The sequence below is a fragment of the Malaclemys terrapin genome, chromosome 2 (assembly GCF_027887155.1).
Source record: "Malaclemys terrapin pileata isolate rMalTer1 chromosome 2, rMalTer1.hap1, whole genome shotgun sequence".
Taxonomy (NCBI): domain Eukaryota; kingdom Metazoa; phylum Chordata; order Testudines; family Emydidae; genus Malaclemys; species Malaclemys terrapin.
Genome location: NC_071506.1, coordinates 68,584,494 through 68,609,855, shown reverse-complemented (window position 1 = coordinate 68,609,855; position 25,362 = coordinate 68,584,494). Strand labels below are relative to the sequence as shown.

Below are 25,362 nucleotides of genomic sequence, written 5' to 3'. Positions count from 1 at the left end.
AATTTTCAGAAATAACTAGTGATTTTGAGTGCCTCTGTTTTTGGCTCCCCAACTTGAAACACATTAAATGGAGTCTAATTTTCAGAGCATGGAATGCTCAGCACATCTGAAAATCAAGCCTCTTTAAGATAGCTGAAGATGGACAGCCAAAAATTGAAACAGCTGAAAAATCACTAGATGCTTCTGAAAATCCATGCCAACCTTTCAGGCACTAAGGAAATTTTATCCTCTGGAAGCAGTGCTTCTGAAAATTATGGCTGAAATATGGTAGTACTAGTGGATAAGCAAAGTCACAGTTATCAAAATACTCTATCCAAGGATTGGAGGACCCTAAATTTCTATTTAGGGGCTGGATTTTGAACTCTTTGAAGAGTTACCAGCCATTTATTTGTATGAAGTCTACAAGCTATCACTTGATTTATTTTCTTATATTACACAAACAGCAATTCTGATCTCACATCAGGTTTACACTGGTAACTTAGTGGACTTCAGTGATGTTACTCCTGTGTTTCACGGGTGCAAGCGAGCTTAGACTCAGGCTTTCTGTGTCCAATGTAGCTATATATATGCAGGGATTTTACAGTATGGTCAGATTCCAGTATGGTACAATCTGAAGTGGATTGCAATGATCAGATCCAGTAGGGAATGCTGTGTGAATCAGTATTTAATGCACTACAAGATGAGTCACCGTGATGCAAACCAGCTTTCAGACCAGTACAGTGTCAGTCAGTTCCTAACACAGTTCAATGAGTCAGATCCAAGCATCTAGTATAATATATGACTCACTGACTAAAACAGCACCATGTGATTCCAATACCCAGTATGAGCTGTCAAAGCTTCTGTGTGAAATGAGTCAGTTCATAGTACAGTAGAATGGGATTTTTTGGAGGCCATTCATAATTAAGCATGATGTGACTGAGCACTCAGTAGGATATGGTATGATGGAAGTCAGCAGAGTATATCAGGTTGAATAGTAATCTACTGTGTGCAAGAGTTCCATCGTTTGTATAGTAAAGTGGCTTGTAAAATATCAAACTGAATGAACATTTTTTAGCCAACTGTATTAAAAAAAAATTGAGTCAAATGTTTTCATTGGATATGAAAGCCAGAAGTAGTAGAATTGGCAAATTTCTATATTCTCTGTATTTGGGGTTATTGGTTCCTTGCTGTTTTACATGTCACGTGGTAGATCCTCAGCTACTGTAAATTGTCAGAGCCCCATTAAAGTCAATTCCAGTTGTCACATGAGATAAGTCAATGGAGCTATGACAATTTATACCAGCTGAGGATCTGCCCTGTGGTGTATAATAGGGAGCTGACTATGACTGACGCTGCTCTGGTATTGTGAAGGGGCATTGAAGTGGGAGTAAATTATGAAATTACTCTAAAGCCCCTTTGCACTGCCAGAACAGTCTAAAGTAGCCTTAATGTTAAATGAGAATCAGGCCATAGGTATTTATCACCTACATTATCCATGGGTGTATCTGTGTATGTTATTTTTTCTATATGCACAATATATTTAAGATTCTATCTCCAAAGGCGATCATAATTTCTATTCATTCTAGCTGAACTGGCACATAGATGCCAAGGTTATGTGTGTTAGAATTACATACTTTCACTGAGGTCTCATTCAATGTGTGGGGCATCCTCTCAAAAAAGAAACACTGAGCCATGGGGAAAAACCTGGTCTACATAGGATAACGTGTTTCTTAGAAAGAATGGCAGGTTTTATGTAGAGGACAGTTTCAGTGAGAGGATTGTTATGAGGATATCAGGCTGATCGTGCAAGGTGCTGAATGCCTCCTGTAATGAAAGCATATCACACTCAGACCCTTGCAGGATCAGACCCTAAACTGTAAGTGAAATGAGCTGTGTACAGTTCCCTGTTACTGTGTGGGTGTGTTACATTTCTAAGTGTTCTCTTTGAAATGTAAAGCAATGCTTTAATCTGTATAGATGAACAGAGCTCTTCATAGTGGCTGCCACTCTGAAAATATAAGCCACAGATGAAGGCAACCAACCTAGTTTCTCTCCATCTATAAATCATTTTATATAATACTTCTGAGTTTCCTCTGAATCCCACATAGAGGGAGACTACTTTCTTTTGTAATCACACTTACTGCTCTTCTATTGGTCACTGATCCAATTCTATTCCAACACCCTCTTTGATGCAGCGTCCTAGGTGGCTGTTAATATCACCTATACAGAAAGCTGATCTTGTTTTCTTCCATTCCCACCACCTCAAGGCACCTAATTTTCACTGCCGTGCGCCATAATTCATTGTACAAGAACAGAAGTCCCAAGTTCTTCCCAACTCTAGTTCATCAAAGTGACTCAAGGTGTGTGTGTGTGTGTGTGTGTGTGTGTTTATTAACATAAATGATAACTACTCTCAATTTAAAACATTGCCCTTTTTGATGCAGAAAGCTTATTTGTCACATTAATCAATGGAGAGGAAGTAGAGTCAACGTCAAGCTTTCTAAGGGCCCAGTCCTGCTCCCGTTATGATCAATTACAATCTTACACTGACTTTAGTGAGAATATGTTCCAGCCTTAAACGCTCCCACATTGCAAGTATATAAAACAAGGCTTTTGAAAGCAAGATTTACCTTGAACCTACACCCACTCATAACTTTCTTGTGACAATGGTAAAGAATCACAGAATCACTTTCTTTTAACTTATTGATGGGCACCATAGAAAAGACTATGAATAAAAATAGTGAATGACAATAGAGAGATTTACATAATATTCATAGTGGGCCTGATCCAAAGCCCATTGAAGTCAATGGGAGGTTTTTCATTGTCTTGATAGGCTTTGGATCAGGCCCAGTATAATGACTGAAAAGTGATTGTACTGTGATTATGGAAATCTATGCACACTGATTGGCTGTCAGCCATTATTAGACACACAGAATGCAGAGAACTCACATACTGTATAATTATTATAAAACAATCATACAATTATGCAAATCAGATCCCCAGAACCAATCAGAGTTCAAGGAACTGCATAATTAGGGAAGGAGCCGGGGAGGAATATTATACTTCAGTAACTGTACATCTTTGCATTGTGGCTAGCTGAGAAAATTCTATTTTGTTGCAATATGAAACAAGGAAAGGATTATGTAATATAAAAGCCTCAATCATTTTTTTTCAGTGCAATTTTGATTTTAAAAATCTGACCTCTGACTATTTATACTGCATGTATTCCTCCTTTGGGTGGTGTTGGGAGCTCACATTCCTGCTACAGAGATTAGTAAATACTAAACATGTAATAACTCTCTCAACCAAACATCATTTAAGCAGCTTTTAACCAAAGATACAACTTTCATCCCTGATCTTTGTACTCATTTATGTCCAAAAGGTTAAACATAGAAATGCCACATAATCTGAGTGTCATACAGGCATGCATTAGGGGTGGAGAGAGGTTCATATCCAATATCTCAGCATTAGTGCTAGGGCATACATTTAAGCTTTCCATTATTTTCAGATATGTATTTGGCTTATTTTAACCCTTGACTGATTTTTAGTAGCAATGAGCAGCCAGCAGTGGATTATTGTTAGTTGCATTTATACATGTTACACACACTACCTATCTTGATAAGAAACACGGATATATCGGATGATGTTTCTTTATACAGTAGACGCTTGTTTGCAGAACACCTTGTAAGAGCAACCACCACATATAAGCAACATTTCCTTTGGGAACAACTTCCCTACTGTGCATTGTCCACTTGATAACAACAACATAACCATAGCTTAAGCGCAACATTTGTGGCATTGTGACATCACATCCAGGGGTGGAGATTGGGGAGGGGGCATGTAGGGGCATTGCCCCACCAAACTACAACTTTCCACTCCCCACCTGACCCCGGCCCTTCAGCGCAGCTCCAGGGCACACTGCCCCATCAACTTGCCCTGCCTGATGGAGCCTGGGTGGAGAGCATGTGTTGGAGGGAGGGTCTAGACGAGAGGGATTTTTGGGGAGGGGGAAACTGGTGTCGGGGGAGCAGCAAAGACGTAGGTGCAAGGTTTCCTCCTCCCTTCCTCAGCGTCTGGCTTTCAGGCAGTGGAGCGGGGGGAAGGGGAAGTTACTGTTTTGCAATACAGAGTATTGGGGACCCCCCTCCATGCACTGAGCTATCCCATCTGTCTTGGTAGCTGGTGGTGGGGTGTGGGTATGCTGTTTTGCTGTGGTGGGATGGGAAACCCCCCTCTCCAGGGCACTGACCTGTCTCCTTCCCCCCTCCTGTCTCCGCTGTCCATGTTAGGAGCCACTCTCGCTCCATTGCAGACTGCGCTTGGTATCCTCCCCAGCCAGCCATCCCTCGCCAAGGTGGAGCATGAAGCTGCCAGCAGGAACATCCTCAACCTGTCCCCAGCGGCTGGGCTTGCTCAGCCGTTTTGCTGACTGGGGGCTCCTCTGCCCCACTCCACCCAGACTTGGGGTTCCCACACCCCTCAACCCCTCCCCCCAACATGGTTGCTCCACCTTCCGAAACACCATTAGCTCTTCATATGCCTTTGGTCAGATGACACTTCCCATAACAACAACAGCCGCTTAGGAGCAACATAACAAAAGGGCACCAATATGTTGCTACTAACGAGCATCTGTTGTATCTGGTTCATTGCTTTTTGGGGATATTTTTTCATAATTGAGTAGGCCTTTTTTTTAAATCGGTGCTTGGGAAAGTGCCAGATTAACAGGACTGGAAACTAAAATCTTCCACTTTTCTACAAAGCAAGCACACTCTCCCCAAGATTTTCAAAAATAGCTAGATTCCAAAATCATTAGTTAGGCACCAAAAGCATGTTCTCAAGCTAATTGAAATCAATTGAAGTCTTTCCATGGGCTTTGGTTCAGATCCAAAGTGGCCTGATTTTTCAACAGTACTGAGCATCCAGAAAGGGAAGCATTAGGAATTGGTGCCATACACGTTAGCAAATCCAGCCATTTACTTCCTTGCCTAAATATTGATTTTAGGAGCCTAACATTGGGCTCTTGCTTTCGAAAACCTTGGTCCATGGCATTGGAAGCACAAACTTCTCCATTCTGCCAGTGCCAGTCAATCTACCTCATCCCAACCTGAGCTCTGACCTCTCAGGGCTAAGACTGGCTAATTAGAGGTTAGGATTTGTGATGTGGACACTTCTCTACCAGAATGAACTGGATTACCAAATTCATTTCCCATTGGTTATTGAACAGCCATCAAATAGTAAAAATTTTTGGTCATACCTAACCTAAATTGGATTTGAACTAGAAAGCTAGAAGGTAAATGGATAATGAGCCCATTATCAATTGCCTGAGTGATCCAATCCGTCCAAGCAAACATAACATGCTGGATTAAATGATAACTATTTTGATTGTTTATATTGGTAAAATTGAATATAGATATTTGTTTTGTTATTGAGCTTAGAAATCAAGATGTTTAGAGTATTTGCCTTGACATTTCAAAGCTGATTGTTTGGATGAAGAACAGCTGGCTGAAGATGAACCCAAGAAAGACAAAGGTGGTGCTGGTGGGCAGAGGAAAGCATTTTGAAGAGTTTGCAGCCATGATGCAGTCTCCTTTGCAGAAAGGTATATCTCCACAATTGGTCAATTTGGTCCATTGTTTAGGAATACTATTGGATTTCTTGCTGATGCTAAGCTTTCACGTGGCATCATCAGTGAGTAGGGCTTTCTATCCTCTTCAGCGGTCCAGGAGCCTTTGTCCCATCCTGGTGGATGATGATCTGGTCCCACACCTTTGTCACTTCTCAGCTGGACTACAGCAATGTGATAAGGCAGGAAGCCTTAAGCTTTTAGGAAACTCCAACTAGTACAAAATACCACAGCACATCTTCTTAGCAGCACATGCTACCACAAGCACTCCAGACCTGTCCTCCATTCTCTACACCGGTTTGCCAGAAAGTGTCAAATCAAGTTCAAGGTCTTGGTCCTTATCCTCAAGACATTCCATGAACTGGGCCCAGGATACCTCAAAGACTGCCGAAAACTCCAGGATGAGGACTGTGGTTGACATCTTACACTGTGCCAGAGGAGTAAGGATAACTCTCTGCGGTAAGGATAAAGCTCATCTGTGTAGGAGACAAGGCTTTCTTGGGAGGTGGGGGGACAGTTCGAGACTGTGGAATGAACTCCCCAAGGAACTAAGGACCACCCCAAACCTCATCACCTTCCGCTCCAATGCAAGGCACATTTCTTTGACCTTGCCTTCTCTACCATAAATACATAGCAACATGTATATATAGGGGAAAAAACACCACTTCCAAAACAAGACACTCCACTGCACACACTTCTTCCCCTGGGGAGCAGATGAGAGAGCAAACAACATGTGACAGTTGTTAGTCACATCTCTTAATGCACTGCTGGAAGGCACTCAGACATTATGGTGATGAGCATGGCATGAGAACCTATATGAAATATACTAGTTTTCCCTTTTTCTTTTCAGATTTATTTTGTTGGGTTGTATCTATTTGAAGAGAAAACCTACTTTGTCAAACAGTAACCAACGCCCTCAGAGAGCTGCTGAGTTTCCTGTTGCCCTTAAACTGCAGAGTGAGAAGATCTATTCTTTTCAGGTTACTTTACTTTCTTTCAAAGAAAGTCTTACAGGTCTTATTACCTCATTTTGAGGAATATTCCATACTGATTGTGTAGTAATCATCCTTCCATCCTCAAAAGAAAAGTGTTAATATAGTGTTTGGTTGTTTTCCATATTTTTTAGAAGTGGGCCCAGATTCACAGGCACTCTCTAGCTGTTCTGCATTGCTTTGTTGATGCAAAGCAACTGTAAAGCCAGTTTAACTTGCCAGTTAATATGGGTTTACAGCTGTTGGGTGTTGCAGGAGTATCACAAAGCAGTAATGGTGTACCAGTAAATCTGGCCCATTGTGTTCAATGTCACTGTGAAGAGAGTGCTGCTGCTGTGTTGCATTTCATTCTGTAATTTACTAGCACAGAACATCATTCTGTTATTTGCAGTATTCCCCAAAGGGATTATATGCAAGGAAAGATTTGGTGGATTCCAGGAATAGTTCTGTAGGGCTTGTTTACATTTTACCCTGTAGGTCTTACACAATACTCCCATTGACTTTGTGACATCTTCCCTGTCATCTGTCCATCCTCACCAAATCTGTTCACTTTAAAACATGAACAAACTCTGGAGTGAGGAATACTGCCCCACAGATCCAAGTGCAGGGTATGGATGGCCCCTTCTCTTATTGAAGGAAGTCACATCCATCTTTGCTACACCATTCCCTCCTTCTTTCAGAATTTTCTAACAGCTCTCCACTGGTTTGGAAATCTGTGTGGGAGAATAGGGCAGGGACTAGGCAAAATGGAAACAGGGGAGTGAGGCAATATTGCCACGTTAACTCTGTGGAGATTACCTGAGGAAAATTGTAGAAATTGGGATTCTATTACTTTTCCCACAGAACCTCCTTTGAGATGACTGTGTCCAGATAACAAGGAAAATGTTCAGACAAAATAAGGGGATTTTATAAAACAGCTAAATGAATTTCAAAGAAAGAGTCCAAGTCTGTGGATCACAAGAGGCACTAAGACAAGAAAGAATCCATAATTCCTCAGTTTAACAACTTTTTGTATTTAGTCTGGCCTATGAGAGAGATTCACTTTTATTTGCAGCATTAACACAGGCATTGAGTCAGATCCTTAGGAGGTGTAAATCCCCATAAAGTCACTGACTTTCAGTGAAGCTACATTGCTTGCCACCAGCTGAAGATTTGGCCCACAAGCAAGTGTAATCATTGTTAATATTTCATGTATGAAACATAGGGTGGGTTTTTCTCTAATCACACAGGATACAAATATTCATGAAGAAAAACACCTTTTTTCTTGTTGATGGACACGTTGTACTTCATCGGTCAGAAAAACAAAAAAGACAACATTGCTATTAACCAGGACTAGATCCATGTAAAAGCAGTATTAATAATAAGTAGCATCAGGTGTAAGCGTTGTAGATGAACATCTCACCTTTTAGCTCTAACAAGTGTCTGATTCTCAAATGAATGATTATTCTGGGTGTGTTTATGTCACAGAAAGCTGTATTTACTGATTGCTATTTTCAGAGCGTGCACCTGGGAAGAAGTAGACAGAATATTTTAGCTGAGGGAGTCACATTTGCACTGATATTTAAGGAAGCATGAATGTGGTTTATTCATCTGCTAACTTCATTGTATGACTTTTGTGTGAGCAAGAATCCAGCAAGTGTTGATTACTGATTCTTTCCAATTTCAATAGAAAACTGACTAAGAAATGCAGTCTTCTGTCAGGTTATGTGTGATCCATCCTTTGACAGCACCAGGTGCATAAGGATGTATGTAAATGTTATTTTTGCAGGAACGTGCCCTATGGATCCAAGCTGTAGCATTTAAGAAGCCCTCCACCACCCTTACATTCTCTCTCTCTCATGTCCCAAAGTTCAAGGCCATTCCTGCTTAAAAATGAGGAAGTCTTCAAAGTTTCCAAATTGACTGTTCAGCAGTGCAACTCCATTACTGATCCCCCTGCACTCAGAGGGCTGAGCACTTGCCTGTAGCACCTCAATTCCAGCTGGTTCAATGAATCAGAGATTATAACTCAAACCTGGATCTGCCACAGAACGCAGAGTATAGCAACCAGGCTGGCTGGGCTGTGGCGGCCACATTTAAGCCATCATTTGTGCAGATGTATGAAGAGAGGCAGCCAGGAGGGGAGCAAGATTTGTGCCTGGCTCCCTCTCTCCCCCTTTTGCCACCTGTGGAATCTACACATTCTCGGTAGCCGGAGTGCTGGAGAGGTCATGCTGAGCTGGGCTGGGCTGGAGGGGACCAGTATTAGTGCATGTTAATGATCCTTGCCTTGTTGGGCTTCGTCATCTCTGCAGTAGCAGTAATAGCCACAGGAGACTTACGCAAAGGTTGTGTGCCCGCTTTTGAATACAGGCCCTGTCAACACTAATGAACACTAGCTGCACAGGTAGCGAGCAGCGGCACCGGAGGCAGCAAACAGGGCTGCTAACAGGGGAGTTTGAGTGGGAGTTCCATTGGAGGAGAAGGTATCTGTATTTGTGTCTGACTTTGTAGTGCTTGTATGTGTAGAGGCCTGTAGGGGCAGCGTGCTGGGAGGGCAGCTGAGCCCTGATTAGGGGGGCGGAACTTGGCTGAGGAGAGGGCCTATAAAAGCGGCCACCCAGCCAGGCAGCGGCACAGGAGCCGGCAAATAGGGCTGCTCACAGGGGAGTTCCTAGAGAAGGGCAGCAAAGGGGTGACAGGATTGTGATGATAAATAGTTGGCTAAGGGAGGGGTACTATAAAGAGGGCTTTGGGATGTATGGCCACTGGGAGGCTTTCGGGGACAGAAAACTGTTCTCATGGGACGGACTTCACCTAAGTAGGGAAGGAAATAGACTTCTGGGAGGGAGGCTGGCTCATCTCATCAAAAGAGCTTTAAACTAGGAATTTGGGGGAGACGGTTGGGAGATGTCCAGTTAATCTCCACGCCAGATTATAACATTGAGAGGGAGGATGATGAGATAAGAACGGATATAGCCGGGGGGAAGAGATTGGACATAAGGAGGAGAGGGAGGATGGAAACTAGACTAATAGGTCATACTGGTGGTACGGTGTCCGTACCAAATTGGACAACGAATGTGAGAGAGGCCAAACAGCATAAATTAAGATGTTTATACACCAATGCAAGAAGCGTAGGTAACAAAATGGAGGAATTGGAGCTCCTGGTCCGAGAAATGAAACTGGAAATTGTAGGAATAACCAAAACATGGTGGAACGGTAGTCATGACTGGAGTACAGGTATGGAAGGGTATGTGCTGTTTAGGAAAGACCGGAACAAAGGGAAAGGTAGGGGAGTAGCATTGTATGTCAATAATGAGGTAAACTGTAAAGAAATAATAAGTGATGGAATGGATAAGATGGAGTCTGTCTGGGCAATACACACACTGGGTAAAAGAACTACTAGAGCCTCCCCTGGGATAGTGCTTGGGGTTTGCTTTAGACCGCCGGGATCTAGCCTGGATATGGACAGAGAACTCTTTAATGTTTTTAGGGAAGTAAATACTAATAGGAACTGTGTAATCATGGGAGACTTTAACTTCCCAGATGTAGATTGGGGAACAAATGCTAGTAACAATAATAGAGCTCAGATTTTCCTAGACGTGATAGCTGATGAATTCCTTCATCAAGTAGTTGCTGAACCGACGAGGGGGGATGCCATTTTAGATTTGGTTTTGTTGAGTAGTGAGGACCTCGTTGAGGAAATGGTTGTAGGGGTCAACCTTGGCTCGAGTGATCATGAGCTAATTCTGTTTAAAGTAAATGGAAGGATTAACAGAATTAAATCAGAGACTAAGGTTTACGATTTCAAAAGGGCTAACTTTAACAAATTAAGGCAACTAGTTAGGGAAGTGGATTGGACTAACATATTTATGGATCTAAAGGTGGAAGGCGCCTGGGATTATTTCAAGTTGAAGTTGCAGGAGCTGTCGGAGGCCTGTATCCCGAGAAAGGGAAAATGGTTCGTGGGCAGGAGATTTAGACCGAGCTGGATGAGCGAGCGTCTCAGAGGGGTGATTAAGAAAAAACAGAAAGCGTACAAGGAGTGGAAGATGGGAGGGATCAGCAAAGAAACCTACCTTATTGAGGTCAGAGCATGTAGAGATGGAGTGAGAAAGGTCAAAAGCCGTGTAGCGTTGGACCTTGAGAGGGGAATTAAAACCAATAGTAAGAGGTTTTATAGCCATATAAATAGGAAGAAAACAAAGAAAGAAGAAGTGGGACCGCTTAAGACTATAGATGGAGTGGAGATTAAGGATAATCTAGGCATGGCACAATGTCTAAACGAATATTTTGCATCGGTCTTTAATGAGGCTAATGAAGGGCTTAGGAATAGTGGCAGCGTGAAGGATGGGAATAAAGGAGGGGGGGTTGACATTACCGTATCCAAGGTAGAAGCCAAACTCGAATAGCTTAATGGGACTAAATCGGGTGGACTGGATGATCTTCACCCGAGAATATTAAAGGAACTGGCGTGAGAAATTGCAAGCCCGTCAGCGATAATTTTTAATGAATCTGGAAACTCAGGGGTGGTACGTTTGACTGGAGAATAGCTAATGTGGTTCCTATTTTCAAGAAGGGGAAAAAAAGTGACCCGGGTAACTACAGGCCTGTTAAAAGCAACAGAGGGTCCTGTAGCACCTTTAAGACTAACAGAAGTATTGGGAGCATACGCTTTCGTGGGTAAGAACCTCACTTCTTCAGATGCAAGATGTTAGTTTAACATCTGTAATATGCAAGGTCTTGGAAAAAATTTTGAAGGAGAAAGTAGTTAAGGACCTTGAGGTCAATGGCAATTGGGCCAAATTACAACATGGTTTTACGAAAGGTAGATCGTGCCAAACCAACCTGATCTCCTTCTTTGAGAAAGTAACAGATATTTTAGATAAAGGAAATGTGGTGGATCTAATATACCTCGATTTCAGCAAAGCATTTGATACTGTTCCGCATGAGGAATTATTGGTTAAATTGGAAAAGATGGGGATCGATATGAAAATCCAGAGGTGGATAAAGAACTGGTTAAAGGGGAGACTGCAGCGGGTCGTACCGAAAGGTGAACTGTCAGGTTGGAGGGAGGTTACCAGTGGAGTTCCTCAAGGTTCGGTTTTGGGTCCAATTTTATTTAATCTATTTATTACTGACCTCGGAACCGGATAAAGTTTGCGGATGACACACAGTTGGGAGGTATTGCCAATTCGGAGAAGGATCGGGATATCCTGCAGGGAAATTTGGATGACCTTGTAAACTGGAGTAATAGTAGGATGAAATTTAATAGTGAGAAGTGTAAGGTTATGCATTTAGGGATGACTAACAAGAATTTTAGTTATAAGCTGGGGATGCATCGGTTGGAAGTAACGGAAGAGGAGAAGGACCTCGGAGTCCTGGTTGATCGCAGGATGACTATGAGTCGGCAATGTGACGTGGCCGTGAAAAAAGCTAATGCGGTCTTGGGATGCATTAGGCGAGGTATTTCTAGTAGGGATAAGGAGGTGCTGGTTCCGTTATACAAGGGACTGGTGAGACCTCATTTGGAGTACTGTGTGAAGTTCTGGTCTCCAATGTTGAAAAAGGATGAATTCAAACTGGAACGGGTAAAGAGAAGGGCCACTAGGATGATCCAAGGAATGGAAAACCTGTCATATGAAAGGAGACTCGAGGAGCTCGGTTTGTTTACCTTAACCAAAAGAAGGCTGAGGGGGGATATGATTGCTCTCTTTAAATATATCAGAAGGATAAATACCAGAGAGGGAGAGGAATTATTTCAGCTCAATACTAATGTGGACACGAGAACAAATGGATATAAACTGGCCGTCGGGAAGTTTAGGCTTGAAATTAGATGAAGGTTTCTAACCATCAGAGGGGTGAAGTTCTGGAACAGCCTTCCGAGGGAAACAGTGGGGGCGAAAGACCTCTCTGGCTTTAAGATTAAGCTTGATAAGTTTATGGAGGGGATGGTTTGATGGGATAATGTGATTTTAGTCAATAGGTCAATAACGTGCCATCGCTGGTAATTAGTAACAATGGTCAATGATGGGATATTAAAAGTTACTACAGAGAATTTTTTCCGGAGGGTCTGGCTGGAGAATCTTGCCCGCATGCTTGGGGTTCAGCTGATCGCCATATTTGGGGTCAGGAAGGAATTTTCCTCCAGGGTAGATTGGCAGAGGCCCTGGAGGTTTTTCGCCTTCCTCCGCAGCATGGGGCAGGGGTTGCTTGCTGGGCAGGGGTTGCTTGCTGGAGGATTCTCTGCGACTTGAAGTCTTTAAATCATGATTTGGGGACTTCAACAGCTGAGTCAAGGGAGAGAATTATTCCAGGAGTGGGTGGGTCAGCTTTTGTGGCCTGCATCATGCGGGAGGTCAGACTAGATGATCATAATGATCCCTTCTGACCTTAAAGTCTATGAGTCTATGAGCACTTAGGGGGTTGAACTTTGTCCATGACCTTTCATTTAGTTGTAGTTCAGGATCTTAATAATACAATTGATTTCCATGCTTGTTGCTCAATGGAAGGCACTTTGATCATTCTGTTCCATGGAGGGCACTTATACCATTTGTTTTACTGGTACTGTTCATACATTATCTAACAGCAAAAACCTGGCATGAGGTTGTGAGGTATTTTTATTAGGATTTGTTTGGGATAGTCAGGGCTGGATTAAGGCAGGGGCTTTAGGAGCTGCATCCCAGGGCCCCGGTTCAAGGGGGGCCCTGCAAAAATAAATCACAGGCAGTGATCTCCATCTCTGGGCCACTAAAAGTCCCACAGTGTAGCAGGGCGCTCAGACAGGCTGCCTGCATGCCATGGCCCCACGCTGCTCCCGGAAGTGGCCGGCTGCTAGCATGTCTCTGCGGCCCTTGGCTCGGGGGGAGGCGACTCCGTGCGCTGTCTCTGCCCCCAGGACCATCCCCACAGCTCCCATAGGCCGGTTCCCAGCCCATGGTAGCTACGGGGGTATCGCTTGTGGGCATGGGCAGCACACGGAGACACGCTATCCCCCTCCCCCCAGGGGGCATGCAGAGACATGCCAGCAGCAGGCTGCAGACGCTTCTGGGAGCAGCTTGGAGCCATGGCATGCAGGCAGCCTGCCTGAGCGCCCTGCTGTGCTGCGGGTCGGGAGCCGCCTGCGGTAAGCGCCTCCCAGCCAGAGCCTGTACCTCATACCCCCTCCTCCACCCCAACCCGCTGCCCCAGATCAGAATCCTCCTCCTTCACCCAAACTCCCTCCCAGACCCTGCAGCCACTTCTGTACCCCAACCCCTTGCCCCAGCCCCCTCCTGAACCAAACTCCCTCCCAGGAAAAAAGACTTGTCTATAGGGGCCTCACAAAATGTAATAGCTCTGGGCCCATAGGAGAGTTAATCCGGCCCTGGGGATAGTGGGAAGGGAATAAACCAAGGCAAATGCAATCTAATATCATTACTGAGAGCTACACATTTAGACTCATATACAACAAGGCTCTTAAGCGTATGTTTAAATTTAAGACCATGAGTGGGATTATTCACATTCTTCAACTTCACCATGTGCTTGAACACTTTGCTGGATCAGGCCATAGGGATAAAAACAAGAGCTGGTCAAACAAAGTTTTCCAGTCCAGTGATAATTGAGTGCTACAGCAACGTCTATGGTAAATCCAAATCTGCTCTGTACAGAAGGGGCTGTTTGCTGAATGTTTGTATGGGAATGTGATGTTTGAAAGTGGTGCTGGATTGACAGACTTTGAAGGCTGAAGTTCATTTGAGCTACAGCACAAGCACTGCATTGGTGGCAGGAGCAGCAGCATGTTCTCCATTGTCTTCAGGGAGAAGGGTTCTAATTTCAAGGCCATTCTGGCTTTAGCATCTCTCCTAATTTGCACCCTTGTCAGCAAGCCTATCACCAAACCTGATGTCAGTTTCTGTGATGTATTCTCCCCCTAACCAGGAAATGAATGGAGGCCAACTCATTTCATATAGATCACTTACCAATCAATGGATTGCACTCAGTACCTAGTTTTGGTCACTCACCTGATCTGAATTTGAACAGGTGACAGTCTCCAAAGCCTATTGCTAAGAGACCAAATGCTGAGACATCTTCTATAGCAGGTGATAGTTTGTGTGAATTTCCAAACCTCCACTGCACACTGCAAAACAGAGCTCTCTCTTGAAGTGCTACAATATGAAGGGAGTAACAAGCAATTTGGAGACAGGGATAGGGACATATCCAGCAGGTCTATGTAGAGTGCTAATCCGTAAGTCCCAGACCCTGTGAAGGAAGGGAGGGAGGGGGGACCCCTACTCCTCCTGATCACCCACAAGAGCAGTTGTATCTGAGACAAGCCTAGGTTATTTCACTACTGGAAGTCAGGAGTGAGAATTCAGTCTCTCTACTCTGCACTTCTTATGCACATGGTAATTTTCCTTGACATATAATCCATTCACTTGGTTTGTATGCTGATCACCAGGGTTTAACTCTTTACATCTCTAGCAAACAAATGTGTGCTTTCTCTCTGTGCACTATAAAGTTTTCAAAGTCCATCAAGAGTCACAAGCTCTTAACAATCTTGGTCATGGTGCTGAATTTTCATAAACTTTAATTTTAAAACATTTTTAGCTTTGCCGTAAACACTTTTACACAGAGAAAATTGGCATTTCCACAGTGCTGCAGGGGCAAGAAAGACATTGGGCAGACTCTTGAAACTGTTATGGGTGTAGAGGTGATGTTTCCTGCTGCTTTCCCCACTTAGATGTTACAGTTGTGTATGAAATTCTCAGGGTAGAGTCACACACTGCTATATTGGAAACACTTTCTGAACAATGCAAAACACTATCAATCACTATTCCACAGAAGCAACAGAGGGTCCTGTGGCACCTTTGAGACTAACAGAAGTATTGGGAGCATAAGCTTTCGTGGGTAAGAACCTCACTTCTTCAGATGCAAGAAGTGAGGTTCTTACCCACGAAAGCTTATGCTCCCAATACTTCTGTTAGTCTCAAAGGTGCCACAGGACCCTCTGTTGCTTTTTACAGATTCAGACTAACACGGCTACCCCTCTGATACTATTCCACAGCATTCCCCTTTTATCTCTTGATGATTTTAGATCATTTTGAAGTTGCAGATGTTGCTACTTGTATGTATTGTCAATTTTTCATAAACTATTCAAAGAAAACAATTTCCACAAAATGCAATTTCTAATTTTTCATTGTTCAGAAGATCTGAGGTTGGAAAATAAGTATTAGTGGCAAAGTTTCCATTGACTTCAATGACAGCAGAATTGGGCCCATCGCCCAAACTATTTCCCCCCACCCCGACTACCCTTGTGGAAAAATAACCTTTACAAAATACCAGCCATTGATTCTGTGTACTGTAGCAACAGGATCACAAATGAATAATTCCTCCTGATTAATATTTACTGCTAGTCTCATCACTGATTAAAAGATCATATACAGTAGCTTATCTGCTGATAAGCTTAAACCGTTTCACACCAACTGCATAATTCAGTCAACATTATCTCACTCATACCCTAATTAGCAGCTGCAGCATTACACACAAATATAACAAAACTGCATGATTTAACAGCAGGAAACACAAACTTTCCATATTGTCTAGACCAGAGGTAGGCAACCTATGACACGCGTGCCAAAGGCGGCATGCGAGCAGATTTTCAGTGGCACTCACACTGCCTGGGTCTTGGCCACTGGTCCGGGGGGCTCTGCATTTTAATTTAATTTTAAATGAAGCTTCTTAAACATTTTTAAAAGCGTATTTACTTTACATACAACAATAGTTTAGTTCTATATTATAGACTTATAGAAAGAGACCTTCTAAAAATGTTAAAATGTATTACTGGCACACGAAACCTTAAATTAGAGTGAATAAATGAAGACTCGGCACACCACTTCTGAAAGGTTGCTGACCCCTGGTCTAGACCATTTTAGTTTACTGAAGTTAAAATATGAACTGGCTCAAAGTGGTAGATGTAACTTGTAATCGGAACATATAATGAAAATATATCCAAAAACGAAGAATATAGACATTAATTCTAGACAGTGTTCAAAATCTTCCTCCAGCCAGGCATTCTGTCCAGGCATTCTATCATAGAAACTGTTTTTATAGGCCTGGGTCAAATCACCCATTCTGTTGGTGAAGCCAATAGAGGGGGGTTATGGGGAGGAAAACACTGAAATTCTCTGTGCTGAGACACTCCCAGATTGTTTAATTGTTCCTCTGTGGGTAGCTGTGGGTCCCCAGAGCCTATGGGTTCTGCATGCAGACCATCCATGTAGCAGCACTTTGCTTTTGTACTGGCTCTGGAATGCCAGCGTCCCCTCTCATCCCCATTAGGAGCCATGCTACCAGAGATTCTCCAGCCTTCCTGAAACTTCCTTTAAAGGATTTTTCACTACCGCAGATGTGGGGTCCTAGGAAAGGTAATACTGTCCTTGCATTGGCTGGATAAATGGTGATAATTTATTTTTTAAATTAAAGTTAGACACACTGTCACTGGGTACTGATATGTCTTCCAACAAACTGCCAGAGAAACATCACGACCAAAGGAGTGTGCTCCCAATAGTTAGGACCCCCATCTCCTGGTTGAAATGATTGTGTATATGATCAGAACAGCACCATCGTGAATGTAGTACTGTTGGTCCTTAGGCCGCAGCTTTTGCAGGTCATCTTCAGGGAAGCTTCCCTTTAGTTGATCCTGTAGGTACATGGTAACTTTCTCTTGCACACACAAGATGTATTTTCAGTCTAGACATAAACCCTTGACTCAATTAAAGTCAGTAGGAATTTTGTCATTGAGTTCACTGTGACCAGGCTTTCACCCTACATAACCGTGATGAAAGCCTAATCAAGTGCCATAGTATATGAACTGCAGCTTAAAAAACCCTCTACCCTACCCTCCCTGTAAATAGGGTGACCAGATGTCACAATTTTATAGGGACAGTCCTGATTTTGGGGGCTTTTTCTTATATAGGCACCTTTTACCCCCCATCCTGATTTTTCACACTTGCTGTCTGGTCACCTTACCTGTAAAGTCCATGTGGTAATCACCAGGAGTCATGTCACATCTTTGAATGATAAAAATCTACCAGCCACATTCTTAGATATGTGAATTAGAAGAATTCATCAACTTGGTCGCTTGAAAAGTTGTTGGAGCAATTGAAGACAACTGTTGCATCAGCAGTGAAGGAAAATATCTCAGAAGAGTATTTGAACGGACATTCCTTTGAAAACGTTTTATTTCCTAATTTATGGTTGTGGAAAATATCAACCACAATATTGCATTTATTTTGTTGTTCCTTTCTTAAATTCAGCTGTTCTCAATCACAGTTTTAATTAATCTCAGCTGCTAAACTTGATGGAGGTACATTCACCCAGCAATATAGCATATCACCATACCTTGTTACAAAATTAGAAAAGATTGTTCTGTGTATGCACACTGATTTTCAAACACTTGAGCCCAGCTCTCCATTCTGTAGGAGTTCTGCTCAGTGCAGAAACTTGGACGATCAGCTGTGGCTTCAACAATGCTCTAGTTTAATTACAAGTTAGATGTAGGAATCATTGAGTGAAATTCCATGGCTTCCATTACACTAGATGAGCATAACTGTCCCTTCTCACCTTAAAATCTGTATTGAGGGCTATCCAGGGAGTGATTCTGTCCCCAGCATAGGCTAGAGCAGCCTCAGGGCTGCTCTAATTTAGACTGCTGCAACAGAAAATAGGTGGAATGCAATGAACTCTTGCTACACACCTTCTCCCCTGGCCATACTGAGGATGAGGGAGGGGGAAGCTCTACATCACATCACCAGGGATTATTTTACCCCATTTATGTTTTATCCTGCCAAAAAGCCAGGCTGGAACTGAGAATTGCCCCCTTATTATCTTATTTGCCAAAAGAACTTCAAATATGTCAGAGACTGTTATGCTCAGTGATGACTAAGGCCACAGAAAACATGATGGTGGCATTACATAAGCATTTTTGAACAGTAGGAGCACAAGAGAGCTACCCCACCCCTTGAATAAACTAAACAAGACCAAAGGGAATTTTAAAATTCCAGCTGCCTCTGCACTTTTGGCATGAATTTCAACCCAAAGTGTAACTCTTTCCAAAAGGACAACTGCTTGTAAATAAGGTCATTCACTCAGACTGCCCTCTCAGTAATAGATACCACATCTCTCAGTAATCACATTAGTGATGCTTTAGCACGAGTGAGTCAAATTCTCAGTTGTTGTAAGTCAGAACAGCTCCACCAGAGTCAGCTGAGGAGCTAACAGCATTTGTTTGACCTGAAAGACTTAGACATTTTATATGAGCTTTGAAGGAGGAGTATAGTGGGGCGCACATTTTTTCCCCTTCCTAAAGTGAGATACCTGCTCTTTTGAATCAGCAGAGCAGAGGAGTTTGAAGAAGAAATGAAGGACCTAATTCTCCTATGCCTTGCACTTTGTGTGGCCATTTATTCCAGTGCAAACTGGGTGTAAAATGCTACTAAATCAGATTAAAGATAGGTTTGAGCTTCTGCATTCAGATTCAGAGTCCGAGTCAAAGTTCCTCAAAAGGTAAGTTTCAGAGTAGCAGCCGTGTTAGTCTGTATCCGCAAAAAGAAGAACAGGAGTACTTGTGGCACCTTAGAGACTAACAAATTTATTAGAGCATAAGCTTTCGTGGACTACAGCCCACTTCTTCGGATGCATATTCTATATTCTATATGCATCCGAAGAAGTGGGCTGTAGTCCACGAAAGCTTATGCTCTAATAAATTTGTTAGTCTCTAAGGTGCCACAAGTACTCCTGTTCTTCTTCAAAAGGTAAGGTGTCCATATGTAAGATTGTGTCTCTGGCCCATTGCTAACATTGACATTTACACATAGAATAGAAAATTTGACTTTCTTTTGTAGATTCCTACATACAATACTTGGTGGAATAACTGATATATCTATCTTGGCCCTAGCACCATGGGTAGCTGAGACCCTATATATAAAATCAACTTTTCTCTGAAAACAATACAGCAAATGGCCACAGACCTGATCCAGGCATTCTGAGGTTGATGTGGCTTGGAATCATAACTGTTGCTCTATCTCAAAAGGGTCAGATTATCACTGGGATAGTAGTCAGAATCAGCATGGTCCAGAAAATAAGGTGAAATCCTGGCTCCATTGAAATCAATCATAAAGCTTCCATTGACTAATGGAGCCAGGATTTCCTCCCTGGAGTCTATTCCTAGTTTTCCCATTTACTTGCTGTGTGTCTTTGGACGAGTCACATCATCTCTCTCTGCCTCAGTTTCCCCTTCAGCCTCCCTCCCCCAACCATAGATTGTAAACTCTTGGGGGGGCAGGGACGGTCTTTTACTGTGTTTGTATAGCCCTGAGCACAATGGGGCCCAATCTCAGTTTAAGCCTCTAAGCACTACTATTACACAGACTAATAATAATAGTGATAATGGAGAGGCAGGCATTTTGTTTTACAGTGAGGATCTGCTCAGAGGTGTGACTACGAAAACCAGCTTTAATTTAAGAGATCTGCTCCCTGCGTGTATTTAGTGACCAAAGTAAGCGTGAATGAAGTGATGTATAATGCCACCTGCTTTATTATAGTTCAGTTCATTTCTAAAACCAAAGTGGTGTTAAAAATATTAAGACACCCAATCATCTTGTCATTTGCATGCACACAACGGCTGTTGATTCCCAAAAGAGCTGCAGGTGCACTATTCATTGGACTTTCCTTAAAACAAGTAACTGCTTTGGACTAGTCATCTTTAAACCCAATAGATACATTCTTGCAGGAACTTCTACTTTTGGTCTCCACATACTTTTTAAACACTTTTGTGCCATCTTAAAAAGGTGTGTTATCATTTAGAAATATTTACAAAAATCATCATTTAACTCTGAGCAAGAAAATTACTTCATATTTAAAGGGGAAGCTAATGTTTCAATGTGTACATTTGCTAATGAAGCGTAGAGCTTAAATGAGATGCCAAATTGTACCTTTATTTTTTTCCTCCTCGACCCTTCATAAACTATAAACTGGGATATAAATCACATAGGATGAATATTGGCTTTACATTCATAAAGCTCTACAGCTTCCAAATATCCTTTGTTAGAGTGAGCACTTCACAAGCTACATTATAAACAAAACACTATTGGGGGGGGTGCGAGGAGGCATTTGCTACAGAGATGCTTACATGCTCCTCCCTCACACTGAAGTATACCAGAGAATATCTTGCAAAAGAAATTAATCTGAAAGGATAATAAATCTAAAATAGTAAAAATCTAAAATTATAATTTTATAAATATAATAGATCCAAATAAGGATTCTTTGAAATAGGAGATATTTGGGGTGGGTGAATAGGTACATTGACTTATTCACCTCTTTCTCCTATGCCCTTCCCCCACCAAACACAAAAAACAAAACAGAAGACTAGCTCTCCTAATCAGATCATATATCAATTCAGTTGTAAAGTGGGTTAGAGGTATTTATGTGCACAGAAGCCACATAAAACATCTACTAAACAAAGCTGGATGAATTATATAAATAGCACTCATTTGATTCCAATTATAAATTAAACTTTTCTAATTGATAATAAGAACATGTTTACTCCCTACCAGGAGCTGGGAATACGTCAGATATACTATTGTCTTCTGTAATGTTTTGTTTATAATTACTTTTTATTGTAAGCACAAACATGCTTTGTTTTTCAAAAATAGGTATTGAGAAGAAAGCTGAATATATTCAGTATTTCCTTCTACTGTAATGAACTTGAAATCTAAGCAATAAAGAATAAGAATGTACAGATGTATTTTCATTTTCATATTTATTCTTTCATACTTTAAAATTATCAAGCTGGCATTTTGAGAAGTAATGTTCTTGCTTATGTTTTAGCTTTTTGGTCATTTAGGGACTGGTTGTCAAAGGGAGCAGATCCATAATGGGGCATCATTTTGTGTGTTTTCTCCCTATCACTTCTCGGCTCTCTGTGAGCTGAGGGATGAAAACATTATCTACTAGCTATGCTGGTCTGATGTTATCCTACAAAATAGGTGCCTCTACTGCTGTGCATGACATACACATTTTCCCTTGGACAAGGGGATGATTCTAGCCAAAAAACAAAACAAAAAATACTAACCTATATAATACCATCAGTAAAAGGAACATCAGAAAAAGCATTGATCGTGAATTAATGCTGCGTTGAGTTGGAATAACCTGCACTCTTTTATATACATGATTTTGTAGTTTTTGTAGCAATGCCTGCTGCATATGGATTGAGCACCTTTCTTGCCACCATAGTCCTGCATAAATATATCTGAACACGGAGAGAGAGAGATGATTTTAACATGATGCTCTCCAGCTCATCAGATAACATCTCAGACTAGTTATTGTATCACAATGATCAACTCCCCAAAATCTTCCATTGTTAATGGTATTTAAACTCCTCTGCAATTTTGATGGACTCAAGGAGGTTTAGCAACCTACAATGAACAATACCAAAAAGTATCACTTTTCACAGGAGGAAGAATAGCTAAGTATCCAAAATTCATCTAAAATCATAATGAAGTAAGGTGCACTTGTCCCTTTAGGATTTGATATTTCATCAATGTAACTAAGTCAACATGTAGGGTATAAGTCAATAGGCAGCAAGTCATTCACAGGGAGCACACACACCAAATTCTGCCAACCATAAATTCAAGCTCACAGAAAGGACTCACAGAAAGTTACATACTTACATGAGAAATTGCAGTGACTCCAGACGGACCAGTCACATGTTTAAAATTGCTCATGTACAGACATGTTTGCAGGCTTAGGGAACCAAACAGTTTTCCTAGAACAATCTAGAGGCATCCCATGCTGTCCCCACCATGAACTATCCCATGTAGTCTATGGTTATGATGGGAATAGACTGCTTAAATCTTAATGTTGCCTGGCCCATGTCTGTATCTCCTCAGCAGGAAAATAATTACCTCCCCAAACCATGAAGACTCAAACTTGCTTGAAAGAAAATCTATGTTAAAGGAACACAGTCAGACTCATGATAGTCAATCAGATCCTAGCCTTTCCCCTTTACAGTGGCCTAAGGAACAGATTTTCTAAATTTTTCAACACCGACAATGGAGCCCAAATTCTTAAAAAAATTCATCTCCCATTTACACACCTAAGCCAGTGCACAGACTCACCAGCTGGGGAAAGAAAATAAGAAGATTCAAAGGCCAAACTATAGGTCACTTTACCCTTTTTTCCTTAGAGTTGCCTTTATTTCCAAAAACAAAATTCAAAAGCACAACAAATTAGCAACACTGGAAAATAACCACTGGGAGCTTTCCAACTACAGCTAGCTGAGAGAAGAGAGAACATAAACGACCCCAATGATAACCACCTTTGAACCCACTTCCACTTTCCACCCAAATCAGTCATGTTATAGGGAGGAATCTATTAACCCCTTACATTTCGAAGGGACTTTACACCTTGTCACAGAACCTCAACGAAGCGGCGGATTTTCCCAGCAGCTTCCACAGAGAACAGCGGGAGCCATCAGATTCCGAGTTCTTTTGAAAATCTGGCCTTAATGATACCTAGAGAGTCTTTTGTGCAGAGGTTAATTTTTCCCCTTATTTTGTTTTTTTCAGCCCATGGGATCGGAGCGGATGGAAATGCGCAAACGGCAGATGTCTGTGGCCCAGGAGACACCAAGTTCCACACAGGCACAGCATGGCATTGGGAATCGAGCTTCCAATGCCTGCTGCTTTTGTTGGTGCTGTTGTTGCAGCTGCTCATGGTATGTCTTTTGGTGTCTCAACTCAAACTTACAGGGGTGAGTGATCAGGACCACATAAACAGCACAGCACTTGGGGTAATAATACAAGTCTAGAACAATAGGAAAAAGATGGCTTTGTTGCAATTCTGAATACAGTTTTCAGCTCCAATTCTTGTGGGTTTTCCATTGAAATAATTAAGGATGTAAAAAAAGCATCAGCTGTGTGTGTGTGTGACGGGAGGGCCTAAGATGGGACTTTAAATAAAAAGGTATATAATTCTTTTCTTAGCACTGCTTTAGGCTGCATGCACATCCTGGGAACAATTTCCTTGTTACTAAAGCACCACTCATGTGCCTGATGTTGTACAAGACAGAACAGTCCAATCCCAGCACCAAAAAAAGATTACATTCTAAGGCCTTGCCCTTGTCTACACCAATGGAAAAAGTAAATCTAAGCTACGCAATTTGAGTTACGTGAATAGAGGAACTCAAATCAACATAGCTGAGGTCTACTAACTGCAGGGTCCACACTACGCAATATCGATGGGAGACACTCTTCCGTCAACTCTCCTTATTCTTCTCGATACAGTGGAGTACAGGAGTTGATGGGAGAGTGATCTGTGTTATATTTAGCGGGTCTTCACTAGACCTGCTAAATCGACTGCCAATGTATCAATCGCCGCTCGTCGATCCCCCGGTAAGTGTAGACAAGCCCTAAATAAGAAAGACACACTGGGAGGCACAGAAGAGGGACCAACGAGCATTTAAAAATTATTATTGCTAAGTCATGTCTTCTGGGCACTGCAGAAAAAGTGAGTCTTTAGGAGGGATTTGGACTGGAACAAAACGAAGAGGACATTGATTTTTCAGAGGTACTAAGCACCTGCAGTTCCTGGTTAGTCTATGGATCAACTTCAGGCATCCAAGTCTGAAAATACTGGCCTGTATGCATGAGGAGCTATACCGAAAAGGCTTGGAGATGGTTGTGGGAAAAATGGAACATTTAGGTTGGCATCACTGGTGAAGCAAGAAGATTCCTAAGGTTGCTGGAAGAATTTTTCTGTTGACTTAGCTACCACCTCTTGGAAAGGTGGATTAACTATATCAATGGAAAAACCTCTTCCATCCATGTAGGAAGTGCCTACGCTGCGGCATTACAGTGCCACAGTTGCACCACCATAGGTAGGGCCCTACCAAATTCATGGTCCATTTTGGTCAATTTCATGGTCATAGGATTTTAAAAATAATAAATTTCACGATTTCACCTATTTAAATCTAAAATTTCACGGTGTTGTAGTTGTAGGGGTCCTGACCAAAAAAGGAGTTGGGGGGGGTGTCACAAGATAATTGTAGGGGGTGTTGCAGAACTGCTACCCTTACTTCTGCGCTGCTGCTGGTGGTGGCCCTGCCTTCAGAGCTGGGCAGCTGCAAAGCGGCAGCTGCTGGCTGGGATCCCAGCTCTGAAGGCAGAACCGCCACCACCAGCAGCGCAGAAGTAAGGATGGCATGGTGTGGTATTGCCACCCTTATTTCTGTGCTGCTGCCCGCAGAGCTGGACCCTCAGTCAGCAGCCACCACTCTCCAGCCACCCAGTTCTGAAGGCAGCAGAGAAGTAAGGGTGGAATGGTATTTATTTCTGGGCTGCTGCTGGTGGGGCAGTGCCTTCAGAGCTGGGCACCTGGCCAACTGCCGACACTCTGTGGCAGCCCACCTCTGAAGGCAGCACAGAAGGATGGTAACACTGGGACCCCTCTAAAATAACCATCCAACCCCCTTGCAACTCCCATTTGGGTCAGGACCCCCAATTTGAGAATCGCTGATTTCCCCCATGAAATCTGTATGGTATAGGATAAAAGCACTCAAAAGACCAGATTTCACAGGAGGAGACCAGATTTCATGGTCCATGACGCATTTTTCATGGCCATAAATTTAGTAGGGACCTATCCATAGGGTATGTGTACACCCTAAGAGATGCTTTAGCTCCAACAGATGTTATGATCTTGATACAGAAATTACTGGCTGGGTTCTATGGCCTATGATATACTGGAGTCAGA

At 42.4% G+C, this 25,362-nt stretch overlaps 1 protein-coding gene across 4 annotated transcripts in view; it reads left to right on the top strand.

Annotated features, from left to right (window-relative positions):
- The window catches only part of RGS20 (regulator of G protein signaling 20), a 42,449-nt gene that overhangs the window by 3,915 nt on the left and 13,172 nt on the right, over positions 1 to 25,362 (top strand). For all 4 annotated transcript variants that reach the window (XM_054018340.1, XM_054018343.1, XM_054018339.1 and 1 more), the window contains exon 2: positions 23,181 to 23,329. In XM_054018340.1, the coding sequence (XP_053874315.1) occupies positions 23,184 to 23,329 (146 nt within the window). In that variant the 5' untranslated portion in view covers positions 23,181 to 23,183. The remainder of the gene's footprint in view (positions 1 to 23,180; positions 23,330 to 25,362) is intronic.